The 12,407-nt window shown below is 45.5% G+C and overlaps 1 protein-coding gene across 2 annotated transcripts in view; it reads right to left on the reverse strand.

The window, feature by feature from the left end:
• Positions 1–1,160: 1,160 nt before the first annotated feature.
• The window catches only part of DNTT (DNA nucleotidylexotransferase), a 38,441-nt gene continuing 27,194 nt past the window's right edge, over positions 1,161–12,407 (reverse strand). The window contains exons 9-11 of one of the 2 annotated variants that reach the window (XM_074339305.2): positions 9,803–10,048; positions 4,833–4,913; positions 1,161–2,916 (exon numbers count right to left, since the gene is read on the reverse strand). In XM_074339305.2, coding sequence (XP_074195406.2) covers positions 2,830–2,916; positions 4,833–4,913; positions 9,803–10,048 — 414 coding nt within the window. In that variant the 3' untranslated portion in view covers positions 1,161–2,829. Of the gene's footprint in view, positions 2,917–4,832; positions 4,917–9,802; positions 10,049–12,407 lie in introns of both variants that reach the window. The other variant, XM_074339304.2, reaches the window with a different exon arrangement.

Below are 12,407 nucleotides of genomic sequence, written 5' to 3' on the forward strand. Positions count from 1 at the left end.
CCAATGACACAACAGCCGGTGTTGTGAGGAAAATGCTGAGACCGGAAGTCAGAAGCTCTGGTTCCCCAACCCAGTGCTAGCTTAGAGATGACCGGGGTCCAGTCGTGCAATGTGTTTTGGTCTCATTTCTTCATGTATCACCTGGTGTTTGGATTGGCTTGTCTCTAAGTTTACATCTACCCAGTTCAAACATTCTACCTTTATTTTCCCAAATCCTTTGAAGTAAGTATGCCTTTCCGCCTCCCTGTTTCACCACTCCCATAACACAGCTTTCTGTACCCTCTGAGGTCTTCCTGAGCTCTTGGCTTTGCAGGTGGAGATACTTATTTCTCTTGTATTTTGCCAATAAACAGCTTTGTGTAGTGTAGCATTCCTTCTGGAATTTATCACTGCAACACTGTAATGCTAATTAAAGACAAAAAAATCAATGAATGACTAACGTAGGAAGCATCGCCTATTCATACTATCTTTGCACTCCCACCATTCTGGTAAGATTTATTGATTAATGCATAAATTAATTTAACAAATGTGCATGGTTTCCCTCATATGTCAGATGATCTGCCAGGTCCTATGATAATATTGGAGATGTAATGAAAAAGCCAAAGGCAACTGGGTTTTCTGGAAATGTCTCTCCACCCAAATAGAGGAAATAGTATCAGGAAAGCTTTCATCGAGGTGCTTTCCCTCTAGGCTCAAAGACATCAAATAGGCTCTCTCTTGGGTGTAGGTGTTACTATGCCCATTTTGCAGATGAGAAAATGGAGACTCTACACAGGTTTCATTGGCCTGGAAATTGTAAAGCAAATTGCTTTGAGGAATGATTTAAGTTTGCAGGAAATGAAGAGTTAAGAATAATGAGTTTAACTGATAATTGGGGAGGGTTTCTGTATTGCCGTGTTTCCCCGAAAATAAAATCTAGCCGGACAATCAGCTCTAATGCGTCTTTTGGAGCAAAAATTAATATAAAACCTGGTATTATATTGTATTAATTATATTATCTTGTATTATATTAATTATATTATATTATACCCGGTCTTATAGCAAAATAAGACGGGGTCTTATACTAATTTTTGCTCCAAAAGATGCATTAGAGCTGATTGTCTGGCTAGGTCTTATTTTTGGGGAAACACAGTGTTATTGGGTTCTTTGATATATATGCTGGCGGGAAGAGTTTGAAATACTTACAGTAATATGAATTGATTGATAAAAAGTATATTCAAAACAAATAAAAGTGACCTCCACGATGGCTCCCTAGGAGATAAAGGGCAGTGAGCACCTGGAGGTTCCCGTAAAGTAGCTCTTGTCTTCCACTGGACCAGACCTTTGCATCCTGTCACCCTCGGCCTGGTGTCTAGAGAGTTTCAGCTGGTCCAGGCAGCCTCGGGTCTGGGAGTCCAAGAGCCAGGACATTGGCCTTAATCTTCACCACCTCCTGTTTTATCTTCAGGGACTTGGTACTTACTGCTGGTACTTTACAAGTAAAGTACTGACAATATTCTTAGATGTCCCTTCACCCAAGGTAATTATGAACTTGTTCCTTAATCTTTCCCAATCCAAATAGATGCCAAATCAAGCATTTTATTGCATTACCTCAATCTTCTAGCAGACACAAAGAGAGGCTTCATTATCATCCTGATGTCACAAAAGAGGAAATCGAGGCTCAGAGTGGTTAGGTAACTTATCCAAGGCCACACAGCTGGTAATTAGGGGAACCCAGCCCAAATGCATATCCTCTGCTGAATCAGCAAAAGCTCTGACATTAACTGTGTGGTGTTGGGCAGGCCGGTGCCTCTCTTTAGACCTTGGTTTGTCTTCCGTTGAACGAGGGGGATGGACTAGAAGGTCTCCAAGGTCCTGCTTAATATTCTTGGGCTTCTTACGTGATATGCCTTAATCATGTTGTATAATACTTGCCGTCAAAGGTTCTTTTGTTCGCCACCAGAGGGCGCTCTGCTCCCAAAGCAGGAGGCACTGGGGAAGGCTGAGTTGCACTACTCACCAACCTAATTGATAAAGTTCCAGCCTGGAGCAAAGAGAGGTGTGCTCCAGATCTTCCCATCCTTTCACACCTGCTCGGATCCTTCCTCCTCTGGTAGGGTTCCTGGCCTCCCGAGCCACAGGGCTCTCTCCACAGTTTCTAAGCCTGTATTGTCCATCTTCCCCACCAGGTCGCTGTTAGGCTACCTGTTAGGCTAACCAGCCATTTATCTCTGATATTGTCATTTTGTTGTTCATTTTTCTTCCCTTGTTTTCCAGTCTTCTCTTGGAGAGAGGCTAATATAATGGAGAGATCTGGATTTCAGACATCAAGCTCTGACCACCTCGTTCCGTCATTCCTGCCTCGGAATTGCTGATCTTATGACACCTGTTTCTCCCCTTGAGATAAATCTTAAACTTTATTTTTCCATTTTGTTACATTTTTATTCAAGAGTATTTTATAATATTTGAGTGAAGAAATGAAGACTCCACCATCTTGTATCCTCCTATTTTTATTGGAACTATACAGTATTTCAGCTACACTATGGGCAAAGTGGGCTTTGATGAGCTTCCCTGGAGAGGAGCCACCAACTACAACACAGTTTCTATGGCAGCATGCATTGTGAAGTCTAAGCAACAGTTGTACAAATGGCCTATTAGAGCATAACCCATTACCAGGTGGTGCCTTGTCATGTTTCCAAAACTATTTATTTCTAGAAGCAATCTGCATTTCAGTGAGACTTAAAGAATCCCCAACTTTCTAAGGCATTTTTCACTATATTATGAAGCCTAATTTATTTAACCTGAAAAAAGAACAAAAAAACAAACAAACAGAAAACAATGTTGGTAACTCTAGGCATTCCTTTCCCATGGGTCAATGTAATCCAATCCCAGGTGTGCAAAAATTTCTTCTTCACTTTCTGCTTTGAGAAATATCCTCTGAAAGCATAACAAAAAAATACGTGCATTCAGATATTTTTGTTAACCATCTCAGTGCTGACATAGTGAAAATTTTACTTGTAAACCTGTCTTGTCAGAATGAATTATTGCCAAAACATAATTCCTTCTTCTGAGCATAAAAGCCCTTCTTAACTGACTTCTGTAATTTTTATATTGTCCCACCCCAAAGTATATCACTTAATAAATTAAGGTAAAATTATGACAGCCTTACATATTCAGCTAAAGGCACTTGGTGTTTTTCCTATGGGGCTGTAGTTCTTAACCACACTTGCTCATTAGAACCACTTGAAGAAGTTTTTTTAAAAAACATTGAAGCTTGAGCTATACTCCAGTCTAATGAAATCAGAATCTCAGGAGAGTTCTTGTCATCGATCTATTTAAAAGCTCTGGGTAATTCCAATGTGCAATCAGAATTAAATACTGCTGCCCTAGGTAACGGGGAGTGGCAATTACAGGATACTTGTAGGTGTTTGGTTTTCCTCCTGGCCTTCCACACCTGCCCTCACCCCCACCAGGCTCCCACCACGTGATCTCTTTAAGACCAAGCACCACTTCTCCTCCATCCCTTCTTGTCTGTAGCACAGTGTTGGGCACACAGGAGACACTTGCTTATGTTGAACTATTTATTCTATGTCAATCTGTAAGTATTCCTAAGTAAGGTTATGTGAATCTGCCTCTACTCACACGCTCCACTCATACGCTCGACATCTGACACATTCCTGCTGGCATCCACAGCCCTCGCTTCTGACAGCAGCACCTTGATTTTTCTTTGGGAAACCCTCGTTCCCTAATCCCAGTCCATGAGGGTCAGGTGGGGTTGGTCTTACCTCCAGGGAGGGGCACACAATCCAAGCCTGGCCAATCAGAGCCACAGTCATGGGTTCATGGATGGGCACATGGCCCAGGCCTGGCCAATGAGCATCAGCTAGGACTCTTGCTGGAACTACTAGGAAAGGGGCTCTTCGCTGTTGGGGTAGCTAAGCTGAAAGGATGGGACTCATGGGAAAACCCTGCCTAAGAATGAAACCAACACTGAGGCAAACTGCCTGAGCACTTGGATACAGCCACACCTGAAGTAAATATGACCCTGGATGCTGCAGTATATAAGCCAAATTCCCCCTTTTTTGCCTATGCCATTTTGGATTGGGTTTCTGACACTTGTAACTGAGACAGTATTAACTAAATACACCTTATTTAGACTATAAGCTCCTGGAGGGCAGAAACTATTTTAGTTATTGTGTGTCTCCTTTCCCCTCAGATCTCAGTGTCCTTGACCACTGTAAGAACAGTAGACCTTGGTACTTGTGGATTTAACAGTTGAATATTTAACTCTTCATAATTCATACAGTAATTTATCATTTTGCTGGCGCATGAATTTGAATCATGACCATTGCATGGCTAGCCCGCCCAATGAGTCACATGGCTGGTGAGTGAGACTAGCTGACCACTCAGCTACATCCCAGGGCAGCTCTGTTGCTCTCCTTCTTGCAATAGACTCTCATTAATGACATACTATTCACTCAAAAGGCTACCACCCACTGCATTTGAGGGGTGCTTGAGTGGTATTTGTGATTAGGGGGGATCTTTGGTTTTCTTTGGAGTTACTCATTGCAAATATCAAAGATATACCAAACTCAATTAATGTTCAGTGCTGGACTGGTTCTGGGGGCCCCATGAGCTCATCATCTTTGAGCTCAATGCCCCTGAGGTGCATTCTGGGCCAGCTGGGGGCTGTGCTCCTGTCAGAATCTTTCCAACTTCTCTCAGCTGTGTTCTGTGGGAACGGGACTCTCAGGGCAAAGGAAATTGAACCTGGACACTACAAGGAAAAGTGCTCAGGGAGCCAGACTTGGGGATGAGGGTCAAAGTAGCCCGTCTCAGGGAGACAACTCTACCTTGGTCTTGTCATATAAAGCATGGTTATCCAGTATCATCTTCCGCTCGTGCGTGGCATAGCGCCGGAGGTCTCTCTCAAACTGCTGGACAAGAGATAATTAAAATAAGTTACTATCTAGTCCAGAATGTCTTCAGTATTATGTGTTTAGAGATATCTAAATCCCTATAATGAAACATCTATCTCAACATTAAATACTCCACTAAATGGAATTAAACGCCGCTACACGTTCTCAAAGCGATGCTCTCCCTCAGGGCAAAGCTCTACGATGACAGAGCTCTGTGCTCACGCGCTCACACTAGACGTAAGCTCTGAAATCGGGAATCTGATTTGTTTGGTTCATAACGATATTCCTCTTCCAATATGCCCGGCACATGTAAGATGGGTGGCAAATGTTTGTTGAATGAATAAATAAATAGTGTGAGGATTATGTCCAGAATAACGTCTGGTCCAGAGTAAATGCTGGATAAATAATAGTTTGGAATATCATTATTGTAAAAGAGGCTAAGGAGTCAGGAGACCCAGATTCCAGCCCGGCTTTTGTCCCTATCTGGCTGTGCATCTCTCGGCAAGTCACCCAGCCTCTCTGAATCTTGGCTGTTTAAACGGGCGAATGGATGAAGTGCCTGAGTAAAGTCACGTCTGGCTCTAACATCTTCTCATATGACATTCTTTAAAACTGATGGCCTGAACCACCTGCCCTATCACCTGCCCCAGAGTAGCATCTCCTATGATCAGGCGAGGACTCTGAGGCTGCAGGCAGCAAAAGCCGAAACCTAAGCTAGAGGACAGGAAGTACTTGGAAAAGGAGGGCAACAAATGAAGTTGTCATTGAGGTTAATTTTCCTGGGAGAAGCATAGATGTAGAAATACTGTCCTTTCCATGTGGGAATGGGAAGAAAGTATGGAATAGTTGCGCCCTCTAGTGGCAAGGAACCATTTCCTCGTATTATACGAAAGCGGGCTGAGGCTGGGAACTGCCCTTCTAGACCATCACCTGAGTGTGTGAGAAAACAGACTTTCCAACCAGAAGTCCTTTATAATGCAGCGGAGGGGAAGCCAGGGTTGTGAAAGAATTGAGGAGGGTGCTGTAGATTCTGGGTGCTGTAGTTGCTGGTCTGTGAAAGTAGTGGAGTGGTGCTTAGCACAGGGCCGCCTCCCCAGTACTGGGCCACTTTCTTCCAGTGCCCCCCACAGAACTCAGAATAATGGCTGCTCACACTGTGTGTTGGGGAGTGTCTGGAGAAAGAGGGAATGGGGGGCAGTGAGAGGCTCCCCAGTTCTGTGTGGGGAGAGATATATTCCTGGACTCCTCTGCTAAAACCTCAGGGGCATTTTCCCATAGACTGTTAGGACTTATAACAATGTCATTCATTTGCAGAGTAATAATATTTACTCAACAAATATTTATTGAGCATCTACTATGTGCCAGGTATATTCTGGGTGCTTGGAACATAGCCGTGAACAAAACAATGACATCTGCCCTGATGGGGCTTGGACGTGAGCAGGGGACACAGATAGGACACAGCAACAGGATAAATAAATTATAAGATATGTTAAAACAGGTAAGCGCTGGGCACAGGACAAGCCTCATTGAGAAGGAGGGGTTTGAGCAAAGACGTGAAGGAGGTGAAGGAGTTAGCCAAGTGGATTCTGGGGGAAGAGCACCCAGGCAGAGGGAACCGCTGGAACAGAGGCCTTAGGAAGAGAGCAGTAGGAGAGGAGTTCAGAGAAATAAAAGGGTGCGGAGATCGTGCAGGGCCTTGTGAGCCACTGTAAGACCTGCAGCATTTCCTCTCAGTTAAACGGGGAGCCCCTGCAAGGTTTCAAACAGGGCAGTGACCTGACCTGATTTACGTTGTAACAGGGTCGCTTCGCTGAGGGCAGGGCAGAAGCAGGGAGACCAGTTAGGAAGGTTGTGGCCATCCTCCGGGTAATGCTATCCTAGCTAACATTTATGGGCAGTTTACTCTGTGCCTAACACTGGACAGAGTTCTTACTTCATATTAATTTTCTGATATGCTCTGTTATGGCTAGTACTTAACTGCTTCTAAAAGAGCTTAACATCACCTCTTGAAGAACACTTTTAAGTACATAACTGAACTCAAAATTGTGCTCAGGTGAAAGCACTGTCTCATATAATTCTCATTATAATCCTGTGAAGTTAGCACTGTTATCAGCCCCATTTTTCAGATGATGAAAGGAGACCCAGAGAGCCTAAGTAATTTACCAGAGGCCACACAGCTGGTGATAGAGCTAGGACTCAGACTCAGTCCTGCCTTCTGCCCTAAAACCTCTAGTTTCTCCCAGCAACCCTGTGCCATAGGCATGGCAAGCATGTTGTCTCTTGTTTCAGATGAAGAAAGCTGAACATCAAGCAGGGGCGATGGTACTACAGTCTGGCTGTATCATTAGTCACAACAAATTTCAGAGGGTTGCTACATACAGTTGTGCAAGTCGTCTACTGTGGGGACAGAGTCCCAGAGAGCAGTTTCCAGGCTCTCAGCCACATGTGGAAAGGTGCTGGCTCAGGGAGTAGACGGCCATCAGCTGTGACTAGTTGGCCATCAGCTGTTACCAGTTAGCCATTAGCCACTGATATAACTGCGGTGGCTACGCTAGCAAGCCAGGCGGATTGTGGATTGCAGATTGCAGCTAGCAAGTGGGGTTGGTTGGCAGAGAAGCAGATGGCAGGTTGCGGATAGTGTGGCTCCTGCTTCCTGTGTCTCCAACCCAGCCGCCAGCGAGAATATAGTGGTATGACTCCCCTGTCTGTGGCTCCATGGGTGTTCCTTTTTGGCCTCACCATGTCCTGCATTATGTTGGGAGTGGGACCAGAGACCCCGCATGACACCCTGCATGACATACACTGTGAAAACTCTAGAGGGTGCCAATCACATTTGTAGTCTTTGCAGATATGCATGTGTATTATGACAATTTTCTGGAAAATGACAGAAAGGTATCTTAAGGAAGAGATGCTCTTTAAAGTTGGTGAAGGGCTGCCATCTGGGTTAGTAAAGGGTCTGGGTTAGCCTAGACTCCTGGCGAATGAGTCATCTATGTGTTTCCAGTGGAGAGGCCGTGTTTTCTCCCAGCACCTGACACAAAACATGGACAATACTCTTGAAGGAATCTCGGCAAATCAAGTCACGTTGACAAATTAAGCAGATCTATTTTGAAGAAACATGATTGAGAGGAAAATAGAAATTTCCTTTGGTTTTTAACTATTCATTGCCCAGTCCAGAAGTTGCACCATACCTGAACGGCTCTAGAAAAATCTCAGCTTAATGTGTCCCTATGGACGTACGTATTCTGCTCAGGAAATCCTTAGGCTACAAAGATCCCAAGGAAGCTTAATCAGCTTAGCACTCAGACAACTTGGTAAATGAATGACCCCAAGCTGAGGTGAGATTCATGGATGACTTGAATTTGTCTTGAGAACATTTGCCAGGCCCTGAAATCTTTGGGTAAAAAGGTAAAATTGAATTTCTCACCTACAACATTTTAGACTAGACCTAATCCCCGTCACCCACCCACATGTATCCACCGGGGACAAAACACACCACATTCAGTGGTCAGGTAAGTGGGGGCCTAAAGATAATAACACAAGTAGCTACCATTTGCTGAGCCCTTCCCACACTTAAACACATGCAGCATCTCACTTAATTCAATGGCAATATTAGGATGTGGGCAGCACTGTTATCCACAATACGGATGGAGAAACTGGGCTTGAAGAGGTTAAATAATTTGTTTAAAGTCACTTAGCTAAATAGTGGCAGAGTTTAGTGTTCTGTCAGTGTCCACAGAACCAATGGCAGTAAATTCAGAGAACTCAGAGAAGAGACTAAAATGGGCTGAAAATACATCCGTGTTAAAAATAAAATGGACAAAGGGCAACCATTTCTTCCAGTGATTCCTAACTGGCATGACCTTGTATAACCTTGGACTTCTTTTTGGAACTTTCCCTTTTCTCAACAGACTCTACATTCCCAAAGATTTATGTCTATCAAACAAACAGCATTTATGATATATTGCTTCATCGGCTTTTCTAATTTTTATGAATAAAAGATGCCAGCCAATATTTTTGATTAGGGCAAGAAATTCTGGTGCTAAGATGCTGTGCTGAAATAATTCTGGCCCCAAAGCAAAGACACCTGACATTTAACCCAAGGTTGAGGACAATTATTTTGTGTTATGTCATTCATCCATATAAAACCCTCCAAGGACTCGTTTCTTTTACAGCAACAGCCAGCTGCTTTGGGATACTGGTGAAACAGTATGGGAGGGCTTAGTTCGGAGGATGGAGGACACACTGAGATTCAAATCAGGGGCGCCATCTCTGTGGCTATAACATGACTGGAGCTGGGAGCTGCCACCTGGCCAGCACTGACCATGTATGTGCCTGGTGTGTGCTGAGGGCCCGGCCGGCTTCATCTCATTGAGTCCCTGAAGCCGGGGGAGGTAGCTGAGGTCACCACCCTCACTTTCCTGATGGGAAAACAAAATTTAAAGGACATAGGGAACTGGTCCTGGATCATCCAGCTGGTAAGAGGCAATGCAGGGACGTGTAACTGGGTCTGGTATGGCCAAACCTGTGCTCTTAGCCAGTGTGCTGCTTTCTCTACTTCAATGGTTCTCTCATTTCAGCTGCATCCCAATCACCTGGAGGGCTTTTTGAAATGCAAATTGCTGGGCTCCACCTCCAGAGTTTCTGGTTCAGTAGGTCTGGGTGGGGTGGAGAATTTACACGTATAACCTGTTCCCAGGTAAGGCTGATGCTGCTGGTTAGGGGACCACACTTTGAGACTGACTGTTCTAAAGACTGACTGTTCTAATTTGTCACACTTGACCATGTGCAGGTGGAATGCTCGATTTAGAGGTTTCTGGGCACGGATCCACTCCCTGTCACCCCGCCTCCAGGCCATTGTCACTCCTCTAGGCCGCTGTCCCACTGATCCAGGTAACACTTACCCGGGAGCCAGTCCAGCCCAGCAGAGCATAGGCACGGCACTCGTAGGGGCACATGACAAGGTCCACACGGATGGCCTTCCAGGTCTTTCCTTCCTGCTGGCCGGACTTGCCACTGTCTACTCGCTGATGGTGCAATTTTAAAATCAGAAAGCATTTTTGGAAATGATCTAAAGCATCCACTTTCCTGCTAGGCAACTTGAACTTTTCAAATGTGGACTCCATAAGGTCATAGTATAAAAGCAATCCCTGAAAAGAAACAGAAAGCCATCAGGAAGAGTCCCCGCTGGATAGGGTCCATGGATAGAGAGGCTGCGGGAGAATCTACCTCCAAGTTCTGATGGCAGGCTGGTGCTCGCAACTAGCCTCATCTCTTTAACATTGCCTCGTTAGAAACTTAACTTTATAACTGGTGACTCCAAGTTAACTAGTGATTCCAAGATGTGTCCAGTAAGTTGCCATCCTCCAATTTACCTGCTCAGGGAGGATTCCTCATGGCACAGACAGGGCAGATGTATAGTAGGAAGAAGCAGAAACATGCAATTAACTGCTAAATCTGAGTGTCAACTAAAAGAGCCAACAGCCTTAAAACAATTTAATCGTAGCTATTAGGGAGTGAGATTTGTTATTCTTCAGGTCACAGGTTCTCAAATTCTATCAGAGGCATTTTGGAAAGTTTGTTTACAGCACAGTTTGCAAGGCCCTGTCCCCAGAGTGATTCAGTGGAGGGGAGGGAGGGGGCAGAATGTGCATTTCTAACACGTTCCCAGGTGATGCTGATGCCGCTGGTCTAAGGACCACGCTGTGGACATGACTGGTTCAGTTTATTATTATTAGAAACGCTTTACATTTCTTCTGCAATGAGACATTGTTTCAATTCGACCTAACGCTTTGAGGAGGGGACACCATTCCTTTTGCTGATCTCAAAGAAGGAGCTCTTCACCCTTCAGTGCGTCCCCCAGGAAAGGTGTCAGGAAGAACAGACACCATTTGAAGGGGGGGAGGAGCACGATGTCAGGAAGAGCCTCTGGGGGCGGTGACAGATATTGCTGTGGCTAAATCTAATAACCCACTCGGGAAAACACAATTCCACTTTTTAATAAAACTTACTAAAATTAGTACACGATAGCAGCCTTTGGTGTAAGTTTGAATTATGTACACTTGAAAAGTGAGCTATTAACATATTAACAAGTCTCACTTTGGAGCCAGATTTGCAAAAACACCTCCCCCCCCCCCCCCCCCCCCCCCCCCGCACCCGCCTTCGCCTCCCCCCCAGAAAACTCCACAAAGCTGGCTTTCTAACAGTGTTTACACTCTCTCCACATGGTGGTGACGCTCTGGCTGGGACAGGCAAGGGGCTAGCTTTGCTAGGGGATTGCTCTGAGTTTTGCAGGGTATTCCCGGTGCATCCCGTGAATGGCCTGCTCCTCTCTGCACATCCAGGCAGTTCTGTCTGTGAAGCGCACGGTTGTCAAACACACACTCAACCCCTGTGGTCGCCTCCGCTCTCTGGCCTGGGCTGTCTGCAGGGCATCTCTATTTTCTACAGTTTCCTTCCTTGTTGCCCCCCATTCTCTTTAGGAAACTTCTCTCCTTCTTTGAAAACTCTTGAAGGTTTGGGCTCTAGCTTCCTCATCATACCCACAAGTGGACTGGATTTTACATCAGCGTGGTCTTCTTTTTCTACTGGAAATTGAGGGACTCCTGGCAAGGAGGGAGGCATTCCCTGCTCCTTGCTTCCTCCCTCCCCAGGGGACAAGCTCTCAGCGTGGATGACATGGGGCAGGAGACCTGTGTTTGGCTTCTAGCTTCCCCTCTCACAAAGAAGGAGGCTCCATTGCCTGGCAGTTAGTCCCAGTCTCCCTCCAACCGAGCAGGGAGGGCGGCAAGGCTGCAGCTCGAGGCTGATTTGATACGATCCACCCACCCTATGGTTTCAATTCCCTCCAACACTTTCTCAGAAGATTCTGCATTCCCCATTCAAAGTCAAATCCATTTTTCAACACAAAAATATTCTTTGCTCTCTAATGATTGTCAATACTGTCAATCACTCAGCAGTTCCATAAACTGGGGATGTGGCCACAGGGAAGAGTCAGGGGCCCTGTACCAAGGTCCCACTCACGTGGTGTGAACCCAAACCACACGTAGTCAGCCCTCCCCTGTTTGGATTGAAATGCTGGTGGCCAGTGAGATTCAAGCTAATGGAGTCTTTGGGATGGAGACCTCACCCCGAGATCATTTCTAAGCTCTTTTCTCTCTTTCTCCCACCCCTGACCATGAGGTCTCCTACTAGAATCACATAGAGTCATGTGCTAGGCGGCCCACACCAATCCCTATGGGCTGTTCACTCTGCTCTGCAGGTGTTTTAAAACATTGGATGTGTATGAGTAGGTACACACGTGTGCCTGTGCGGGATGTACACGTGTGCCTGTGCGAGATGTAATGACAATCCGGAAAGGGCAGTTTTAGGCAAGCAGGGAAGGGGTTAGGAGTGAGTCGAGGTGGAAGTCAAACGTGAAGAACTCGTGTGCTGGTTTCACAACTGAGGTGTTGGGGGCCAGGCCTGGGGCTGCAGGGGTGCAAGCAGAGCTGGGACACTAACTACTCC

This window comes from Rhinolophus sinicus, chromosome 15 (assembly GCF_057876585.1).
Source record: "Rhinolophus sinicus isolate RSI-liver-muscle chromosome 15, RSI-T2T, whole genome shotgun sequence".
NCBI classification, from domain to species: domain Eukaryota; kingdom Metazoa; phylum Chordata; class Mammalia; order Chiroptera; family Rhinolophidae; genus Rhinolophus; species Rhinolophus sinicus.